This window comes from Acomys minous (genome assembly GCF_964271855.1).
Source record: "Acomys minous genome assembly, chromosome: 11".
NCBI lineage: Eukaryota > Metazoa > Chordata > Mammalia > Rodentia > Muridae > Acomys > Acomys minous.
In genome coordinates this window covers 74039325-74060351 of record NC_140492.1, presented here as the reverse complement: position 1 = coordinate 74060351, position 21027 = coordinate 74039325, and the positions used below count along the sequence as shown (strand labels likewise).

Below are 21027 nucleotides of genomic sequence, written 5' to 3'. Positions count from 1 at the left end.
TGTAGTAGAGTAGGCTAGTCCTGTGGTGCTCCTCCTGGGTGTTTCTCTGTGGTGCTAGGGATACAGTTACCATACTGTGCCTCTCCACACTGAAATTCCAGCACTTGTGGAGTGCAGAAAGGAGCTAGTAGTTCAGGATAGCCTGAGCTACAGAAAACGCTGTCTTTAAGAGGATGGGGCTCGCTGGAGAGAAGGCTCAGTGGCTGAGAGGGCTGGCTGCTCTTCCAGAGGACTCAGGCTCTATGCCCAGCATCTACAGGACGCCCCACAAGCACCTGTAGCTCCAGTTCCAGGGGTTTTGACACCCTCTTCTGATCTCTGAGGATACCACACTCATGTGTATATTTACACACACACATGGGTGTGCACGTGCACGCGCTTACTTATAGTTAGAAGTAACATTTAAAAGTTTGGCAGTGTATCCAAAGGTGATGCACACCTTTAATCCCAGAACCTGGGAGGCAGAGACAGGTGGATCACTATGAATTCTAGGCCAAGCCTGATCTACATTGTGAGTTTCAGGCCAGCTAGAAACCCTGTCTCAAAATAAATGTTGGTCACCAGGTGGTGGTGGTGCACGCCTTTAACCCCAGCGCTTGGGAGGCAGAGGCAGGTGGACCTCTGAGTTCTAGGCCAGCCTAGTCTACAAAGCGAGTCCAGGACATCCATGGCTACATAGAGAAACCCTGTCTCAAACAAACAAACAAACAAGTAAAAGCTTGCTAGTGGAAAAACCAGGGTCTTTTAGTGGCAGTAATAGTCCAAGACATAATTCCCTCCCCTCAGGATTCAAGTGACTGCAGCTTTTCTCTCACCCACACACTTTCTTTTTTTGTTTTTGTTTGGTTTTTTGTTTTTTGAGACATGGTTTCTCTATGTAACCTTCGATATCTTGGACTCGCTTTGTAGACCAGGCTGGCCTTGAACTCACATCAATCCGCCTGCCTCTGCCTCCCGAGTGCTGGGATTAAAGATGTGCACCACCACGCCAGGCTTGTCCCACACACTTTAATAAAGTCAATTTATCTCTCAAGTCCATGTGTTCTCTGTTCTCCCCACACTACTCAAAGTCCCTTCTAGCCAACTGTCATGCCAGCCTCTTGGGGCTTTTTTGTAAATAATTTTTTTTATTAATTTATTCTTGTTACATCTCAATGGTTATCCTTGTATCCTCCCATTCTTCCCTCCCTCCCATTTTCCCCTTACTCCCCTCCCCTATGACTGTGCCTGAGGGGGACTTATTCCCCCTTTATATGCTCATAGGGTATCAAATCTCTTCTTGGCCTCTTGGGACTTTTTTCTGGCCCTCAGAAAATCAACACTTTCTGTGCCCAGCAGTTCCCTGAAATCCTTATGGCCCCGGCAGCCAAGCCCAGGAAACCTGTCATTCCTTCCGCCACCTCTAGAGGCCACACACGCACCACTAGAGAGCTGTCAGCCTGCTTGATGGGCGCCCTCCTGTTGCCTGGGCTCCCGCTTTCCTTATTTAAACATACACCACACTGTGTGCGCTATTTTATCTAATTTTAGTGCTGGAAAAGGACTTCATGCCTTGTACATGCTAGAAAAGCTCTACTCATATCCTCATGAACACCAAGTACCAACTGTCCCACAACTCAACCCCGGAGCCGTCTATTTTTGCCTTTAAACTGTAGAACCCTAACTACCCAGATTGGGTGGGGTTTTTTTTGGAGCGGGAGGGAGGTTTCTTCCTTTGAGATGTCTTTTGAGGTGCCCTTCTTGATCTCTTTTTAAAAATTACATGTCTGTATGGGAGTGTGCACACATGTGCAGGGGCCCACAGGAGTCAGAGGAGCATGACATAGGTGCTAGCCCTCTGAGGGAGGAGAATGTGCTCTAACCACTGAGCCACCGCCAAGTCCTCTGCTTTCTCTCTTTAGGGCCTTGGAAGGTCCTAGTGGGGGCCTGGTGCCATCAAGCGTGTGGAAAAAGGCCAGGCATGGTGGCGCATGCCTTTGTTTTGGGGACGGTTTTTGTTTTTGTTTTGTTTTGTTTTAATGTTTTTTGAGACAGGGTTTCTCTGTGTAGCCTTGGCTATCCTGGACTCACTTTGTAGACCAGGCTGGCCTTGAACTCACAGTGATCTGCCTGTCTCTGCCTCCTGAGTGCTGGGATTAAAGGCGTGTATCACCAAAACTCTCGAGGCAGACACAGGCAGATTGATGTGAGTTTGAGGCCAGCCTGGTCTACAAAGTAAGTCCAGGACAGCCCAAGGCTACACAGAGAAACCTTGTCTCAAATACAAAACAAAAAAAGGTGGGGGGCGGGGGCGGGAAAGCATGTGGGAGCCTGAGGTATTAATTTCCAGTAGATAGGCAGAATCCTCAGCTGGCCTGTGGTCAAAGATAAGTCTCAGCTGGGCATGGTGATGCACGCCTTTAATCCCAGCACTCAGGAGGCAGAGGCAGATGGATCACTGTGAGTTCGAGGCCAGCCTGGTCTACAAAGCAAGTCTAGGACAGTCAAGGCTACACAGGGAAACCCTGTCTCAAAAAACAAACAAACAAACAAAAAAAGATAAGTCTCAAGACTGCCACAACCACAAGAGTGGAGACCTGGACAAGTTATGAGAGGACTGAAGAACTTGAGCCCCATCCCAGTTGGCAGGGGCCCTAGGACCAAAGTCACTCAATAGAATAGTTAGTTGCCTAAGTGGCCAGGCATGGTGGCGTTTGCCTTTAACACCAGCATTCGTGAGGCACAGAAGCAGGCGGATGTCTGCAAATTCAAGGCCAGCCTTGTCTACAAAGCAAGTCCAGGATATCTAAGACTACACAGAGAAACCCTGTCTGGGAAAATAACAAAAAAAAAAGTTACCTAAAATCAACTCCTGGGAACTGAGGTCAATTGCTATGAGGTCACTGTACATGGAAGTGTTATAATGCATGGACAAGCATCAAAAAATAAATAAATAAATTGATCCCAACACTCAGAAGGCAGAGGCAGGCGGATCTCTATGAGTTCAAAGGCCAGCCTGGGGTATTACAGAGAAACCCTGTCTGGAGAGAAGAAAAATTTTAAAGGTGGGAGATGAGGAGCAACTACACAAGAGTTGTTTTCTGGCCTCCATACATGTCCTGAGGCACAGGTACCAACACACACACAGCACATGTCCTGAGGAACAGGTACCAACACACACACAGCACATGTCCTGAGGCACAGGTGCCAACACACACACATCACATGTCCTGAGGCACAGGTACCAACACACACGCAGCACATGTCCTGAGGTACAGGTACCAACACACATACAGCACATGTCCCTGAGGCACAGGTGCCAACACACACATACAGCACATGTCCTGAGGCACAGGTGCCAACACACACACAGCACATGTCCTCAGGCACAGGTGCCAACACACACATACAGCACATGTCCTGAGGCACAGGTGCCAACACACACACAGCACATGTCCTGAGGTACAGATGCTAACATACACACATCACATGTCCTGAGGCACAGGTGTCAACATACACACACAGCACATGTCCTAAGGTACAGATGCTAACATACACACATCACATGTCCTGAGGCACAGGTGCCAACACACACACAGCACATGTCCTGAGGAACAGGTGCCAACACACACACGTCCTCAGGCACAGGTGCCAATACACACACAACACATGTCCTGAGGTACAGGTGTCAACATACACACACATCACATGTCCTGAGGCACAGATGCTAACATACACACATCACATGTCCTGAGGCACAGGTGCCAACACACACACAGCACATGTCCTGAGGTACAGGTGTCAACATACACACACAGCACATGTCCTGAGGTACAGATGCTAACATACACACATCACATGTCCTGAGGCACAGGTGCCAACGTACACACATCACATGTACTCAACTAGTAATAAAAAATTATTTTATTGAACAGTTTGGGGCCAGGTGTGGTAGCACACGCCTTTAATCCCAGCACTCAGGAGGCAGAGGCAGGCGGATCTCTGTGAATTCCAGGCCATCCAGGGCTACATAGTGAAACTGTCTCAAAAAACAAAAAAGAAAGAAAGAAAAAAAAAAAGGTTGAGCAGGTACTTAGAGACAGGTGAGATGGTAACCTGGACAGGCATGGCTGGCACCTTCGGGTCTTCCCCAGGGCTGCAGCAAAGGTAATCACAAACCAACATTCTGTAATCGTCAAGGCACTTGAGGGCCCCTGCAGTCTCCCGGCAGATGGCCCTGCGGATTCTCCTCCCGCCCGGCTCTCAGAGTTCATCATGACCTGTGGAGGCATCTGTGCCAGGCTTGATGAAGATGCCTTCCATGGCCTTCCATGTGTTGTGAGCGCTGGCGCTAGACATGCCGCTCACCTCGTGCTGCCCGCGGATGGGGTTGCCGTACTGCTCGCCGGTGACCGACAGGAACACCGAGGTGCCCACGTGCTGGAAGCGGACACTGGCCTCACGTTCCCAGTGCTGCGCAGAACACCGTACTGTCCACAGGTCCAGGTCGTCACCCTCACCGTCTTCACCAAAAGCACTCACCTCCTGAGAGCAAGGTACGCACAGCAGTCACACTCGGGCCACAGACGCCCCCCTTAGCCGGCATGCCTAGCAGGAATATTTGCGCCTAGTACCCTGGACCTCTGATCCTCTCCCTGACCTTCAGCACCCACAGAAGTGGAATTGGACATCAAGAGTCCCACCCTAGCCAGATGCGATGGCAACACGCCTTTAAGCCCAGCACTTAGGAGGAGGTACAGGCAGGAAGATCTCTGGGTGTTTAAGCCAGTCTGATCTACATAGTTCTAAGACAGCCAGGGCTACTTGGTGAGAACCGGTCTCAAAACAAAAATTTAAAAAAGATCCCTACACGTTGTAGGTTCTTCAGGCATATAAAGCCTCTTGTATCAGTCTGTGTAGTAGCCACTGGCCCCTGCAACTAAAGCCTCCTCTCCACGGGCACCCTGTGCTAACCTGGTAAAGCCCAATGCCTCGCCCCGCCCCCCACCAAGTTCCTCAGCCAGTGGCCAAGTTCCCTAACTCCACCATTTCCCCCCTGAAATTTAAATGCTGCCCAAAGCACTGTCAGTGAATTCCCATGCCCATCCCAGGCCAGCTGCAATGAGCCCCGCGCTTCAGCAGGAGTAGGGTCTCTTCCACAGCGGGGAAGGAGTCGAGGGAAGCCTGTGAGTTTCTCCTCCCGGCAGTTTCCTATTGCTTATCTGTTGTGTGGGTGCCCCTCTGTGTCCAAATAGGAGCTAGTCACGCTGACATCTCTCAGTCATCTCCTTAACTCAGGGGTGGAAGTTCCTGGGGACAGGACCCAGAGCAGAAGCCCCATAAAGTTCTGAATAGAACCCCCCCCCCCGCCTTGACAGCAGCTAAGCCTGAGCCGCTGCCCTCATACCCCTCCCGCTGCCATTTGGGCTCCGGGCCCCACGCGGCCTCGGCGCGGGGATCGGGGTGGAGGGGGGCTTGCCTGGTTGTTGGATAACGGAGACGCGAAGTGGTGCGTGTGCAGGTTCTTGCCGGTGAGCACGTGCGTGAGCCGCACAGCCTGCCCACAGCGCACCGGGAGCCCGCGCGGGCACCCGCCCTCCGAGCCTCCGCGAATCCGCCAGTAACTATTGGCATCGTCGGACGCCTCCACGCCGGTTACCGACTGTTGGCCGCTGCCTGCAGAGGGACAGCCCACCCCACCCGTGGTCTCTGTCAATCACAGATCTCCGGACCGTCGTCTTAAACACTAAAAAAGTCCCCCCCCCCCGCAACTTCCCCCATCACTCCAGGATCCCAAGAGCTCACCCCAGCCCAGGCCGGACCCTCAATCCCGGTGGACCCTCATCATCATCCTCAGTCCCCGGGGCTTGCCTCTCATGACCCCGCAAACGAGTCCACGACTCGCAGCCACCTGGCTCCCTCCCTGACAGCCCACAGACCCCGCTAGGACCAGCTGGTCCCGGTCACTACCCCGCCCCCCGCCCCGCGCACCGGATCCGTATTTGATGTCGTGTGAGTGCAGCCGCACTTTGTGGTAGGTGTTCAGCAGCTTCAGCACTGACCCGCAGGTCACGAACCCCGCGCTGGCCTTGGACGCGCCACCGCTCCGCACTGACAGCACCAACAGGAGCCCCAGCAGCGTCGGCCCCGCCACCCCGCCGCGGCTCGCGCCCCACATCCCGCCGGCCGGCCCGACTCCAGCCGCTCCGGACTTCTGCGCTTCCGTCCTCCACACGAGCCAATCCGGCTCTGACAGCGCCCTCCCGCCGCAGCCAATCGCCTGCGCGCGCGCGTTCCTCCTGCGCCACTATTGGGTCCAAGGAGGGTCGCTGGGCGGGGCCTGGAGACACCAGGAGGGTTTTGACCGGTCCACGCTTCCGAGGATCGGCCAATAAACGCCAAGAGAGCAGGGGCTGCGGCGACTAGCTCGGAGAGGCCTGTGAGAGGCGCACGCCGGGACCGGTTTCCTCTAGTCACTTGGCTCCGAGTCAAAGATCCTCGGATGTGGGTTCTGACCCCTGGGCCTCTAAACTTCAGTTGTGTGTTCCTCCACCTCAGACCCTGGGCGGAAAGCTACAGGCTCTTGTGTTAATCACTAGAGTCTATGGTCACAAAGTGGACGGATCCCAAAGTTACTGAAATCTCCTAGCCCCAGGAGTTAATCAGATTGGAACTGAATCACCTCAGCTCCTGGACACCCTCCTCCCCCACCCCCCACCCCCACCCCCCGGTTTCTAAATTCCCTTAGCCATGCAAGCTACTTTGGTTATTTGGTGGCAGAATCCCAAGGTTGCTGGATGGGTCACCAGAAGACAGATGGAGGCTCTCATAATGTATCTACTCTTATGTTGGGCATCCACGGAGAAACTGCCTCCGGGCTACTTTACTAAGAGGCTGATAAAGTCTTTACCTGCATCATTAGCTGGCTACTCAGTAACGCTCATGTTTAGGGCCGCAGATGTAGCTCAGTTGGGAGAATGGCTGTACCCAGGGGTTCGATCCCTAGCAAATCAGCCCACAAGTAGTGGAGGCCGGAAGTTCAAGAGGAAGCTTGAGGTCATCCTCCTAGAGAGTTGGTGGCCCACCTGGACCACAGGAGACCCTTTCTCAAAAAATAAAAAACATGCATGGTATTGGTACATGCCTTTAATTCCCACATTTAGGAGGCAGAGACAGGTGGATCTCTGTGAGTTCGTGGCCAGCCATTCTACAAACCAAAGCCAGGATAGCCAGTGCTACTACACAGAGAAACCCTGTCTCGAAAAACCAAAACCAACCAACCAAACAAAAAACTGGGGCTCGCCTGTAATCTCAGCGCTCAGGGAGGCAGAGGCAGGCTGTGAGTTCAAGGCCAGCCTGGTCTATAGAGCGAGTCCGGGACAGCCAAGGCTACACAGAGAAACTGTCTCAAAAAACGAAAAAAGAAAAGAAATGGTAAAGCAGGAGAGTGCACATCTGTGATGCCGGCCCTTGGGGGCTGAGAAGTGCTCCCACAATTCACACAGGTGGGCTGCTGTGTGTTCAAAGCTTGCCTGAGCTACAGAGGGAGACTGTGTTTCAAAAATAAATAAAAATGAAGCCAGGTGTAGGCCAGTGTGGTCTACAAAGCGAGTCCAGGACAGCCAAGGCTACACGGAGAAACCTTGTCTTGAGAGGGGGGGAAAAAAAAGAGGAGTCAGGGTGGATAAAAAGAAAGAAAAGGAAAAAAGTATTCTAGGCACAGCCAGGAAAATTAACAGTACAGTCTAAGATGCCACAAAGATGCCTTAGGGGGAATGTCAGCAGATAGCTGAAACGTGCTGTGTCTAAGGTAGAACTGCTGTCTCGTCCCTCAAACTGCTCCTCTTCAAATTGCCAAGGCTCAGAAAAAGGCAGCGCCTACCACTCGTCAACTGCCCAAGCCAAGCTGAGGGTTGACAAGATGGCTCAATGGATAAAGGTGCTCACTGCAAACCAGGCAGCCTAAGTTCAGACCCTGGCACCTGCATACTGGAAGGAGAAAACACACACACACACACACACACACACACACACACACACACACAGAGAGAGAGAGAGAGAGAGAGAGAGAGAGAGAGAGAGAGAGACAGAGACAGAGACAGAGAGAGACAGAGGAGAGAGAGAGATTGATTAATTAATGTAATAAAAATTCTAAAACCTGAAACTTTAAGGGCAGTGGTGGTGCACACCTTTAATCCCGGCACTTGGCAGGCAAAGGCAGGTGCATCTCTGAGTTCAAAGCCAGCCTGGTCTATAGAGTGAGTCCAGGAAAGCCAGGACTACACAGACAAACCCTGTTTTGAAAAACCAAAATAATAATAATAATAATAATAATAATAATAATAATAATAATAATAACAGCAACAACAATGAATAATAATAATAACTCTGATTTTTTGCTGTTTGTTGTATTGATGGGTCAAATGTAGTCCAGGCTGGCCTCAACTTCTATTTCTAGCCAAAGATAGTCTTGAGCCAGTGGTCCTCCTGTCTACCTCCTAAGGGCATCATACTAGTCGCACCAGCAGATTCCTCTTCTACTTCCACAGGATAGGATGGCTGTCTGTCCTACAGGGACTGATACAGTCTCCTCCAAGTCTCCCATCACTGCTCCAACCCAGGCCACCCACTCCTCTTCTGATACCTCCCACCACCGACTAACACATGGGCCTGCTTGTGCTCTGCTGGCCTCTGCTGCATTCTCTACACAGAACAGTGAAGGAAGCAGCCGTGGGCAGAGTGGCTGCCTAGCGTACATGAAGCCTTGAGTTCACAGAAACACAGTAAACCAGGCGTAACAGCACATACACTTGCAATAGGGATGGGGTGGGGTGGCAAATCTAAAATGAGATCTTTTTTTGTTTTGTTTTGGTTTGGTTTGGTTTTTCGAGACAGGGTCTCTCTGTGTAGCCTCGGCTGTCCTGGATTTACTTTGTAGACCAGGCTGGCCTCGAACTCACAGCGATCCGCCTGCTTTTGCCTCCTGAGTGCTGGGATTAAAAGGTGTGCGCTACCACACCCGGCAAGATCTTTTTAAAATGAGATCTTAAAATAAAATTTAAAAAATGTCATGGTGGTGCACGTTTGTAATCCCACCACTCACTCAGGAGACAGAGGCAGATGAATGCCTGTGAGTTCGAGGCCAGCCTGGTCTACAAAGTAGGTCCAGGACAGCCAAGGCTACACAGGGAAACCTTGTCTCAGAAAACAAACAATCAAAAAGTCCAAGGCTATCTTTGTACATGTGGAGATTTGAGACCACGTGAGACCCTGTGTTGGGGTCTGTGCAAGAAGAACAACAAAACAGCTATAGAACTCATGGAACACGGCCCACGAGTTAGCAAACCCACGATGGGTGTGTCTCCGTGAAGCATAACCCTGGGAACTACACATCCTGATGATGTCATGCTGTTATGGTGCATAGCTCTGCTTGTTACCTTTGTGGTCCTTATAATCCCCTTAATATGTGAAGTGTGTGAGTACTTTAAAGGGGGTCCCCGGCCCCTCACTGGGCAGTGTCACTGGCATACACAATAACAATGCTGATCTCTTTCAGGCATTGCTGCTGGGGCAGATTAATGATTCAACCACCACCTTTGAAAAAAAATCTACAAATGTAAACTGTTAACAATGATCACTACCCTTAAAAAGAATTTGGAAAAATAGATTGTTTGACAAGGCTAGGTAAAGACATTTTTGCTAGTGACTCTGATGTAAAAAAGTCTTAGGGAAAAATAGATTAATAAAGTAAGGTAAAGATGTTTTTGCTATTGGCTTTGACGCAGGAAATCTTAGGGGACAATTGAAGTTAAGAGAAAATACACTCTAATTTTACTGCTAGGGACTTTTTGAGGTTGGCAAAGCAAGGACAATGGCCCATAGCAGCATTGGCTGGTGACTGAGATGACGACTGATTTGCTTATTTTATTTTTCTGCCCTCAAATAAAACATATTAATGAGTAGATGAGCACCTTTAGGACTTAAAGTAGAAGTGGCTGGTTATTTTTTATATAGAAGTTTAGATTTGTGATTCTTTTAAGATCTTTATAGGATTACTTCTTACTATAATTGATTCCTTCTTTGTAACTGAAATTGCAGCCTGCCAATAAAGAAAAGCTGGCTGAGGAATTACCTTGCTTGCTTATACTCTGTTAATAGGCAACAAGTTTCTTAGGTACAAATGTATGTGGTTCTTGGAAGTAACGTGTTATTCATGTTTGTTTCTCACCCACACTATGTAATTTCGAGACAGGGTTTCTCCGTGTAGCCTTGGCTGTCCTGGACCAGGCTGGCCTCGAACTCACAGTGATCCGCCTGTCTCTGCCTCCCGAGTGCTGGGATTAAAAGGTGTGTGCCACCACCACCTAGCATGATTTTCTACGTATGTCCATTGTAATCATTTACTTATAGAGAAATAGAATATAAACATATTGTGATCTTTGTGCTGCTTGATTTTGTTGGGGTATATAAACTGTGAGAATAAGGATAAGAATGAGGATGAAAATAAGAAAACAATAATGCCAGGCGTGGTGGCACACACCTTTAATCCCAGCACTTGGGAGGCAGAGGCAGGCAGATCGCTGTGAGTTCGAGGCTAACCTGATCTACAAAGTGAGTCTAGGGCAGCCAAGATAACACAGAGAGACCCTGTCTCAGAAAAAAAAAAAAAAAAAGAAGAGGAAGATAATAATAAAAAGAAGCTTGTTGAACCCTACCTGAGTCTGTTGTTAAATGTGCGTGTGCATATTCGTATGTGCATGTGTGTATGTGTGTGTGTGTGTGTGTATGTTTGTGTGTGTGTGTTTCTCTCCTTCTTTCCCTTTCTTTTTTAGACACTTGCCACCATCTAGCCCCTGCTAGGAGCCATCAGCCCTAGCCTCAGCTTGCCCCCATCAGTGGAAGCTATTGCTGCTAACTATCAGATCTGGCCTGGAAGGTTGCCCTCAGAGAAAGTCGCCAGGCTTGCCAGCTAGCCAGCCAGCCAGCCACAGAATTCAGGTCCCACCTCAGTTTTCCCCAGCTGATGTCGGGGCTGCACTTTGACAACCCTGCCTCAAAAGAAGAGAAAGCAATGAAAGTTAATCTATTAACATTCTCTATTGCAATAAGAATCAGAGACAGCAAGGGCACAAACTCCATGACAGAGAAGAAACAGGCTTGCAGGCATTGCCAGTGTAGCCCTTTAAGTAACATAGCCCATCTTCCAGTGATACAGTAATCAGGTGAGCATACATCATTGGCTGGGGCGGAGGTGCTAGCAATGCTTCATTGCATGAAGAGGAAGGAGTTCCAGCTGCTAGCTGGACATATCCCTGGTTACCAGGCTAAGTGATTGCCTTGAGGATGGCAGAGGTGGTGGGTCGAAAGACAGAGAAAGGGAGGGAGGGAGCCTTACTCCTGTGGGCCTCAAGACTGAGATTTTGGGGTTTGAGCACATCAGGACCTCATTCTTTTTCCTTTTTCTTTTGCCCTCAAAGACAAGGTTTCTCGGTTACACAGAACCCTGGCTGTCCTGTACTCTCTTTGTAGACCAGGCTGGCCTCAATCTCACGGAGATCTGCATGCCTCTGCCTCCCGAGTGCTGGGAATAAAGGCATGTGCCGCCACGCCGGGCTCTCACTGTTGCACACGTTTCATGTGCCCCACATAATGCCAGGGAAGGAATGGGCTTACTAGAAAGGCAAGAGCAAGCAGGCAAGGAGCAAAAGCCTCCCTCTTCCCTGTCCTTAGATTGGCTTCCGGCAGAAGGCGTGGCCCAGATAAGATCACTGAGGTCCCGAGGTAGGTGGACTAGGGATCTCTTTGTAGTAGAGGTCATCATAACCCCGTGGGTCCTGTGTCTCATCGCCTGACCTTATTCCAAACCAGGACTGTAGTTAGGACAAACCAAGAGAGATTCTGACTGTTCTTAGTGATCACTGAAAAATGTGTGTAGATGGTAGGGTGGCCTTCGACTGACTGTTCTCCCAGAGTGTCTGCATACACTGACATATTCATAAACAAATCCGACTCCACAGGGAAACTTTGCTGTCCCTCTCGAGCCCAACCTATGTGTGTAGTGGTTTTGCCATGGGCTGGTTGGTCTTGACGAACTGTATGCACGTCAGAAATACACATTCACGGGGCTGGAGAGATGGCTCAGCACTTAAGAGCACTGGGGCTGCTCTTCCAAAGGTCCTGAGCAACCACATGGCAGTTCCCAACCATCTATAATGAGATCTGGCGCCCTCTTCTGGCACGAAGGCATGCACACAGGCAGAACAGTATATACATAATAAATAAATCTTTTTATTTTTATTTTTAAATACACTTGGCTCACTCAGGGCTTTCTCGGCTCCGTCCAGACTGGGATGCACAGGGACACCTAGGTGTCCTGAAAGGCTTGAAGAACCATAAGGTTGCCAAGTAGGGGATAATAATGTGGCAGGAAATAGTGGAGGAGCTCCGGGTTCAAAGCAGTCATGAAGCCTGTCACCAGGTGTTGTAGGACACTGTCTTCAACAGAGCCGTGACCACCTACAGGGCCCCTCAAGATTAAGCCCACTTATGTCCCGTCACAGAAGTGGAAGGACGCGTCATGTGGGAGCACAGTTACTCCTTCCCGTGCTCCCTTCCCAGCAGTCACTCTGCCCGAGGTGGTCCTGGTCTCTGAAGATACTAGAACAGTGATTCTCAACCTGTGGGTTACGCCCCTTTGCCATCGAATGTTTTCACAGAGGTTGGCTAAAACCATCTGAACATCAGATACTTAAACTATTATTCATAACAGTACAAACTTACAGTTATGAAGTAACAAGGAAAATAACTTTATGGCTGGGGTCACCACAACATGAGGAACTGTATTAAGGAATTTCAGGCGTTAGGAAGGTTGAGAGCACTTACACTGTCTTTACAATGTGGGGAACTGAAGCCTGGGTTGGGGTCTGTCTACGCAGCGTTGGCAAAGCCATGAATCATGTTGGGGGTGAGACATTTTTTGTGATGGAGCAGTTTGGGGGGGGGGGTCACTCACACTCCTGTCCATTCTCCTGTAGGCTCAATGAAGTTGTGACATCACCAAGTTGGACCCGGGTAAATCCCTTTGGTGTATCATTAGTGCCTGTCAGGGACGACTCACACACCGAAGATGCTAGGCAAGGGCGGGTACCCAGGTACAGGGAAAGAAACTCACACCAGGCCCACACAGCCATGTCCACAGACATGTAATTTATTCCCATTTGTCTCTTTGGCTCCCCTGATAACATTAGCAGAACTCCTCCCGAGCACCCAGTCATCCCGACCCCAACCCAGGACAGCGGCTGGCTGAGTGGCCAGCTACTTGGATGGGGCAAGAGAAGACAAGAACTGGATTGCTCCGGGTGACTTGCAAGTGTCTCACAGGGAGTCACTTAAGCTCCTTACAGTGAGATCCAACTCAGGCTCAGGCAGGGTAGATGTATGCTCACCCTCAGAGGAATCCTTGACTTCCTCCTCCTCCTCCTCCTCACTTCCTCCATCCTCTTCCTCCTCCTCCTCCTCCTCATTGTCCTCCTCCTCTTCAGTATTCACTACTTCCTTGGACTTGGAGGGCCTAGAGCCCATAGCACCACTGAGGAGCATCGTGGGCCTGTCCTCCGACAGGCTTCTGTTAGTCATCTGTTCCTGGCCTATCCCAGGATCCCCCCGAGGGCTGAGCAGCTGGCGGATTGGCAACTCAGGGCGGAGGGAGAAGCGGGGCTCTGTAGTCTGGTCCTGACTGGTGTCACCAGTAAACTTGGGTTGCGCAGAGTGGGAGTCTGTGCTGTGCTGGGAGGCGCTGTGGCGGGAGGCGCTGTGGTGGGAGGCTCCTGGCCTGGAAGTGTGCCGTATGGCCTGCCGTGCCAACTCGGCTTCTTCCAGCTTGCGCAGGAGACAGGTCCAGTTGATGTCCGAGGACAGACGGATGTGGGTGCCCTTCACCTTCTTGAAGCCCAGAATGATGTCCATGAGAACCTCAGTGATAGGAAAAGAGATGAAGCCAAGCTGCTTCTTGAGGCCTTCCTCAAACTTGTACTTGCAGACAAGCAAGGATACTGCCTGCTCAACCAAGAAGTTAGTGAGCTCCTCAAACCAGGGGTTTGAGATGTAGGACAGGCTGGACACAGATGAGATGGAGGGCAGAGGCTTCTTCTTGGTAAATTTGGTGTTGGGGCTCTGTGCAACAGGCAATGAGAGAAAAGGAGACTTTTTAACCCTTGTTGTTAGTCCTGCTGCTGCCCAGTGACCTCATACTGCTACGCCCTCCTTGGCAGCCATGCCAGTTCTCCTCCTCCTCCTCCTCCTCCTCCTCCTCAGAGACAGGGAAGCCACACTCATCCTGCTGAGATACAGACCTGCCCCATCTGCTCTGCTGTAACATTTGCTGCCCAGGCCTCACCTGTCCAGGTCTAGAGCAAGCCCTACCAGTCTGAAGAGAGGCTGTGCTCCTGCGAGCTTGCACACCAGCTTGTGATCCCTGACGATGGTAGCTTGAGAGATGTCCAGGGACCTCCAAGGGTCAGGCCATCTATGTCTTCATTTCCTGACCAATGTCCCCTTAACTGAGCAGAAAGACTAGAGAGTCCTACAGCTGGGTAAGCCGGACACTTGACCTTAGAATGCAGAATTGTGCTCTTGGCAAAAGCTCCTATGGGGCTGGATGTGGTAGCCCATGCCTTTAGTCCCAGCACTAGGGAGGCAAAGGCAGGTGCATCTCTGAGTTGGAGGCCAGCCTGGACTACACAGAGAAACCTTGTCTCAAAACCTCGCCAAACCAAACCAAACCAAACCAAAAGGCTCCTATCCATAAGAGCAGTGTAGGAGGGCCTGAGGCTCACATTTAAAAATACCTGACTCGCAGGCATGGGGATGCATGCCTGTGACCCCCAGCACTTGGGAGGTAGAGGCAAGAGCATCAGGAGTTCAAGATCACCCTCTACTATATAATAAATCTGAGACCACCCTGGGCAACATGACATCCTGTCTCAGGGGGGGAAAAAAAAAGCAGGGTAAAAAATAGCCTTTATTAGTCTTTGACAGCACCTGGATTGGTGGGCTAGAATTTCTAGTCCCCAGCAGCTTGTATTTACCCCCAGGAGATTTCTGCAATGCAGGACAAGAGATCTTGTCCTTGGGCACCAGCCAGTAACAGTAGCTACTAGATGTGGTAGGGAAAGGAGCCCTTTCCCCTCAAATGTTCCTCTAAGGCCTCCAGCCCTACTCTTGAGTCTACCTCCGGACACAGTGTAAGAGGGGGCGGGGAGAACACAGGGAACTGGAAATGGGAGGGAAGGTGGGGGCGGGAATCAAGATGATGCTGGACCGGGCCCCTGAGACGGCCATGGTAAGAAGCCACCTCTAGTGTGACCCTGGGGCTAGGCAGGGTGATGTGCAGACCATGAAGGGGCTGAGGAATCTGGTTGGAGCATAGGGCTATAGTTTGTTTCTGTACTTTAGGATCAGAGTGAGGGGACTCCTGCATGGAGTGAATTGAGGGGCTTCGAGCATTAGGTACTTCTGTAGGTGTCACCTTGAGCCTGAATCTGGTGGACATCTGGGCATTTGACGTGGAGGGGGAGCCCCGCCTGCTCTTGCTTTTTTTGCGAGCTGTCTTAGGGCTGGAGACTGTGGTAGGAGAGTCTTCCCTGTCCTCCCTGTCCGTGGGTTCGGACGCCTTAGAGCTGGGGTGCAGCAGATCGGAGGTCACAGGCAGCCCTGGGGTGGGCTCTGAGGCAACGGGGAAGAGGGGGAAACCATCGTGGCGGCAGGCATGGCTGAGCTTGTCCACAGCCTGGCTGACCACGCGCTGCAGGGCAGGAAAGAGGTGATGCTCAGCCAGGAAGTCCAGGGTACGATGAGGCTCCCTGAGCGAGCAGTAGGTAGGCAGGTTGAAGGATGCTGGCTGGCTCAGCAGTGACTTCATCTCTTTGTTCAACTCTTGTTTGAGGAACATCATCTCCTGTTCTCCAAATCGCAGCTCTGAGGTTTCAGGGGTGGCTGAGCAGGAGCCCCAAAGCCCAGAGAACCAAGACAGGGGCGGCTCCTGGGTCCACTGGCTGCTGGTCTGGCTACCCAGAGAGTCCCAGAGCAGAGAGTCCCTCTGGGAATTGGGCTGATACAGGCCTTTCTGCAAAGAGAGAAGAAGGCTGGGAAGTGTCCAACCAGGCCTAGCCCCAGCCCTCCCCTCCGCCAGCCTTAGCCACAGCACCAAGCCCCTCACCCCTTTGCTCTCCAGCTGTAGTAGCCTCTTGAGGTTTTTCTCAAGCAGGAGTTTGTCCCTCATGGGTGGCAATGACCCTATGCCTCGGGCACCTGGGTCACTGTCTTGGCTGTGGGAGTCCAGCCAGCCGGCTTTGACGCCGCTGTGGAAGTCAGACACGGAGCTGGAGCAAGATGGGTAGTTGTTTGGCTGTCCAGCGCACAGGGTGGGCTGAGCACGGTGCCGACGCACAGTGTTGGCTCTGGGTCTGGCTCGAGCCCGATGCCTACCACTTGGTATCTCCATCGGGTCTTGCACATCTATTAGCGGCACTCCAGCCTCTGTCTTCATGGCAGCCACACGCTCCGTTGCCTGCTCCACGACCGTCTGCAAGCTGTCCAGGACCTGACCCTCGGTGAGAAAATCCAGGAAGCTGCCGAACGCCTGAGGAGGCCGAAGGGGTTGCTGGTGCCCCTGGTGCTCTGAGCATCGGCTCAGTGATGGTAGGTATGGCACACGGCCAAGGTTGTAGGTCGGCCCCATTTCTGGCAGCAGATGCTTCTTGGGCATCTGCATTTGAACAGACAGGCTTGTCACAGAAGGCAGGACACTCTACAGGGGGTGAGGCGCTATCTCTGGACTCCTAGGGGGCTATGAGGAACTGGTTGGGACTGAACAATGGGAAAACTTTTTCTCTTTTTAGGTTTGTTGATGCTGGTGGTTGAGCCCAGCGGTCTTGGACATGCTATGCAAATGTTCAACCACTGAATGGCGTTTAATTTAAAAAAAAAACATTTATTTGTGGGTATGTGTACATGTGTGCCTCAGTGCAGGTTTGTAATTGGTCCTCTCCTTCTATTCTGTGGCTCTCAGAAATGGAACCCAGATTATCTTCAGTCTCAATGCCTTCACTCAAGTTACATTATAGAATCAGGTCCTCCTGGGTGGGAATCCCAGGTCTGCTACCCTCGGGCTGTGTGACAGTGTTCACAACAACCCTCCTTGAGAGCTTCTCTGCAATGAAGGGGTCTCTTAGGGTTGCCTGAAGGTCCCCAGTGCCTGTATTTCATATATGCCAAGCCGAGCTGGGAACCTGAAAGGGCAATTATGAGAGCCCCTTTCCGACTCTGCCTCCTTCTCTGTCTCTAGCACAGGCCTGAACTGTCTTCACTTCTGTGCTACACTTGAGGACTTGAGCCTGTGTCTCCAGCTTGAGTCCCCAGGCTGACTCCATACTCTTCTCAGGAACTCCTAGTCCACCCAAGTACTATCTGGGGGCCAAAGGGAGTGGGGAAGGAGTGATCAGGGCTCATCAGGCAGGCATAAGGGAAAGGCAAAGCTAGAATAAGGATTGCACCAAGTGCCCCGGTGACAACAACTGGAAATGAGAAAGCAGTGGGACGTGGTCCAGACACTAATGTTGGGTCAGCTGGACAAACTTACCGGAGCCATATAGGTGCTGTGACCACCCTCGTCATCAGCCAGATATCCCGAGTGGTGGCGGTACTTTGCCATGATGTGAGTAATTAAATTTGCTTTCTGCTTCCTTTCTCAGGTTCCACAGCACAGACGCAGACGCAGACTCGTCTGTGTGGGGCGGGAGAAGAAGTAAAGGTAGGTCCAAGCCTCCCTCGGCCCCTGCTTGGACCCGCCACTCATGGTTGCCTTCTGTTTGCAACTGTGTCTAGGTTGATGTGCGTGTCCAGACTTCCTTCTTTCATAGCAGAGCCGTGGAGCCCCCCCACCCACCCACCCCCACCTGCTTACCAGAGTCTCCGCTGTGCTTCTAGGGGTTCGCGCAGTCAGCACACGTTTAAGGACTACCGCACAGTGCACTGGAATCCCAGCCCCGCAGCATCCCAGGCTGCTCATTTACATACTTCATCCTGATTGGCCAGAATCTGGCCTCTCATTCACTCCGTTAGCCGACACAATAGTTGGGGGTGGGGCCCAGATTAGCTCCTCCCCCACCCCGCAGGTTTCCCCCCCCCCTCCCCCCCATCAAGGCAGCTAAGCAGTACTTGACCTCCGTTTATAGATTTGACTTGACTTTATTCAGGCAAGAGGTCTGGATCTGGGGCTTGTTTCCCTGATCCTCAGGGCGAAAGCCATAGCCTTAACCTCTGACACAAACGCCTCCTTCCTCAGCTCATTCCTGGTCTTTTTCTGAAACCTCTTTCCCTCATCTAGTGTGAACTAGCCAGCATCTTCCTTTACACACCTTTCTTTTTGAGAGCAGTGAAGTCCTGGTTTCCGCATAGACCTAGCTCCTGTGCCTGCTTTTTCTTGCTGATGTGGCTCAGCCCCTCATAAGCCCCTTCGACAGTGAGTCTTACATAAAATGTTCACAACATACTTTGCACCTATGGAAGCTCAGAATAAACTCACCTCTACCTTTTTCTTTCCCCTTCCATGCTAGAAAGTCCCAGCAGATTCTCAACAAGCCCATCTCCCACCGCCACAGTTTGTCCTGCGCATCTTTTTTTGTTGTTTTGCTCTGTTTTGTTTTCTCTGTGTAGCCTTGGCTGCCTCGGGACTCACTTTATAGACCAGGCTGGCCTCGAACTCACAGAGATCTGTCTGCCTCTGCCTCCCGGGCGCTGGGATTAAAGGCTCACGCCATCACCGCCAGGCTTGTTTTGCACAGAAGTCAAAGCAGTCAGCCATTATCTCTAATAACTCCATACTTGACACAAGAGGTGCTTAACTTAATAGTTCCCTCTTTTCAATCTGTAGTTCTCAGAGCCCAAGAGCCGCTTCCCAGAGGGGGCACAGTGGCCCGATGACATCTAATGGTTCAACAATCACTATGACTGGACAAAGCAGCGTTTATGCCAAGACTCTGGCTGAAGGGTTCTCTGAGGCTTCCAAGCCTTACAAAGCACCATCAGGTACTGTTACAACCAGACTGTATACTCTTTCCCCTCTGGTCAGGTAGGATAGAGGGAACGAGGGCACGGCAGGCTCCCGCTCTGATTCTCACATGAACCTTCAGGTTCCTTGGCTGTAAAACAGTAGTGAAACTACCAACAGCATGGCCTTGACCCTAGCAGCAACTGCTCTATAGTGAGAACCCAAGACAAGCTTGCAAATGCTTCTCAGATGGCAGAAAGCTTGTCCACTACGGAGGCAGTCTCTATTCCATTCCCTGACCACACACACACACCAGGCATGGTGCACACACCTACAGTCCATTCCCTGACCTCACACACCAGGCATGGTGCACACACCTACAGTCCATTCCCTGCAGCACACACACCAGGCATGGTGCACACACCTACAGTCCATTCCCTGACCACACACACCAGGCATGGTGCACACACCTACAGTCCATTCCCTGACCACACACACCAGGCATGGTGCACACACCTACAGTCCATTCCCTGACCACACACACACACCAGGCATGGTGCACACACCTGCAGTCCATTCCCTGACCACACACACCAGGCATGGTGCACACACCTACAGTCCATTCCCTGACCACACACACCAGGCATGGTGCACACACCTACAGTCCATTCCCTGACCACACACACCAGGCATGGTGCACACACCTACAGTCCATTCCCTGCAGCACACACACCAGGCATGGTGCACACACCTACAGTCCATTCCCTGCAGCACACACACCAGGCATGGTGCACACACCTACAGTCCATTCCCTGACCACACACACCAGGCATGGTGCACACACCTACAGTCCATTCCCTGACCACACACACCAGGCATGGTGCACACACCTACACTCCATTCCCTGACCTCACACACACCAGGCATGGTGCACACACCTACAGTCCATTCCCTGACCACACACACCAGGCATGGTGCACACACCTACAGTCCATTCCCTGCAGCACACACACCAGGCATGGTGCCTCACACCTACAGTCCATTCCCTGCAGCACACACACCAGGCATGGTGCACACACCTACAGTCCATTCCCTGACCACACACACCAGGCATGGTGCACACACCTACAGTCCATTCCCTGACCTCACACACCAGGCATGGTGCACACACCTACAGTCCATTCCCTGACCACACACACCAGGCATGGTGCACACACCTACAGTCCATTCCCTGCAGCACACACACCAGGCATGGTGCACACACCTACAGTCCATTCCCTGACCACACACACCAGGCATGGTGCACACACCTACAGTCCATTCCCTGCAGCACACACACCAGGCATGGTGCCTCACACCTACAGTCCATTCCCTGCAGCACACACACCAGGCATGGTGCACACACCTACAGTCCATTCCCTGCAGCACACACACCAGGCATGGTGCACACACCTACAGTCCATTCCCTGACCACACACACCAGGCATGGTGCACACACCTACAGTCCATTCCCTGACCTCACACACACCAGGCATGGTGCACACACCTACAGTCCATTCCCTGACCACACACACCAGGCATGGTGCACACACCTACAGTCCATTCCCTGACCTCACACACCAGGCATGGTGCACACACCTACAGTCCATTCCCTGACCACACACACCAGGCATGGTGCACACACCTACAGTCCATTCCCTGCAGCACACACACCAGGCATGGTGCACACACCTACAGTCCATTCCCTGCAGCACACACACCAGGCATGGTGCACACACCTACAGTCCATTCCCTGCAGCACACACACACCAGGCATGGTGCACACACCTACAGTCCATTCCCTGACCACACACACCAGGCATGGTGCACACACCTACAGTCCATTCCCTGCAGCACACACACCAGGCATGGTGCACACACCTACAGTCCATTCCCTGACCACACACACCAGGCATGGTGCACACACCTACAGTCCATTCCCTGCAGCACACACACACACC

At 51.6% G+C, this 21027-nt stretch overlaps 2 protein-coding genes across 2 annotated transcripts; both read right to left on the bottom strand.

The window, feature by feature from the left end:
• Positions 1-3885: 3885 nt before the first annotated feature.
• On the bottom strand, positions 3886-6238 carry SDF2L1 (stromal cell derived factor 2 like 1). The gene is made up of 3 exons (XM_084800629.1): positions 5971-6238; positions 5459-5655; positions 3886-4524 (listed from the first exon to the last, which is right to left on the bottom strand). Exons 1-3 carry the CDS (start codon positions 6155-6157, stop codon positions 4243-4245), a joined length of 666 nt encoding a protein of 221 aa, XP_084656755.1. The 5' UTR covers positions 6158-6238; the 3' UTR covers positions 3886-4242.
• A 6937-nt stretch (positions 6239-13175) lies between these two features.
• CCDC116 (coiled-coil domain containing 116) lies at positions 13176-18128 on the bottom strand. Its single transcript, XM_084802474.1, has 4 exons — positions 17618-18128; positions 16196-16744; positions 15506-16102; positions 13176-14151 (listed from the first exon to the last, which is right to left on the bottom strand). The coding sequence occupies exons 1-4, from the start codon at positions 17687-17689 to the stop codon at positions 13354-13356; spliced, it is 2016 nt and encodes a 671-aa protein (XP_084658600.1). The 5' UTR covers positions 17690-18128; the 3' UTR covers positions 13176-13353.
• Positions 18129-21027: the final 2899 nt, after the last annotated feature.

Bases quoted from the DNA above. Each gene is read 5' to 3' on its own strand.
- SDF2L1 (XM_084800629.1), bottom strand. From the start codon at position 6,157: ATGTGGGGCGCGAGCCGCGGCGGGGTGGCGGGGCCGACGCTGCTGGGG. The intron at 5,656-5,970 runs GTGCGCGGGGCG...GTCCCTCTGCAG, and splicing joins CGACATCAAATACGGATCCG to GCAGCGGCCAACAGTCGGTA. The intron at 4,525-5,458 runs GCAAGCCCCCCT...CCTTGCTCTCAG, and splicing joins CTCCGTTATCCAACAACCAG to GAGGTGAGTGCTTTTGGTGA.
- CCDC116 (XM_084802474.1), bottom strand. From the start codon at position 17,689: ATGGCAAAGTACCGCCACCACTCGGGATATCTGGCTGATGACGAGGGT. The intron at 16,745-17,617 runs GTAAGTTTGTCC...GTTCAAATGCAG, and splicing joins ACAGCACCTATATGGCTCCG to ATGCCCAAGAAGCATCTGCT. The intron at 14,152-15,505 runs GTGACACCTACA...CCTGTTGCACAG, and splicing joins CCACCAGATTCAGGCTCAAG to AGCCCCAACACCAAATTTAC.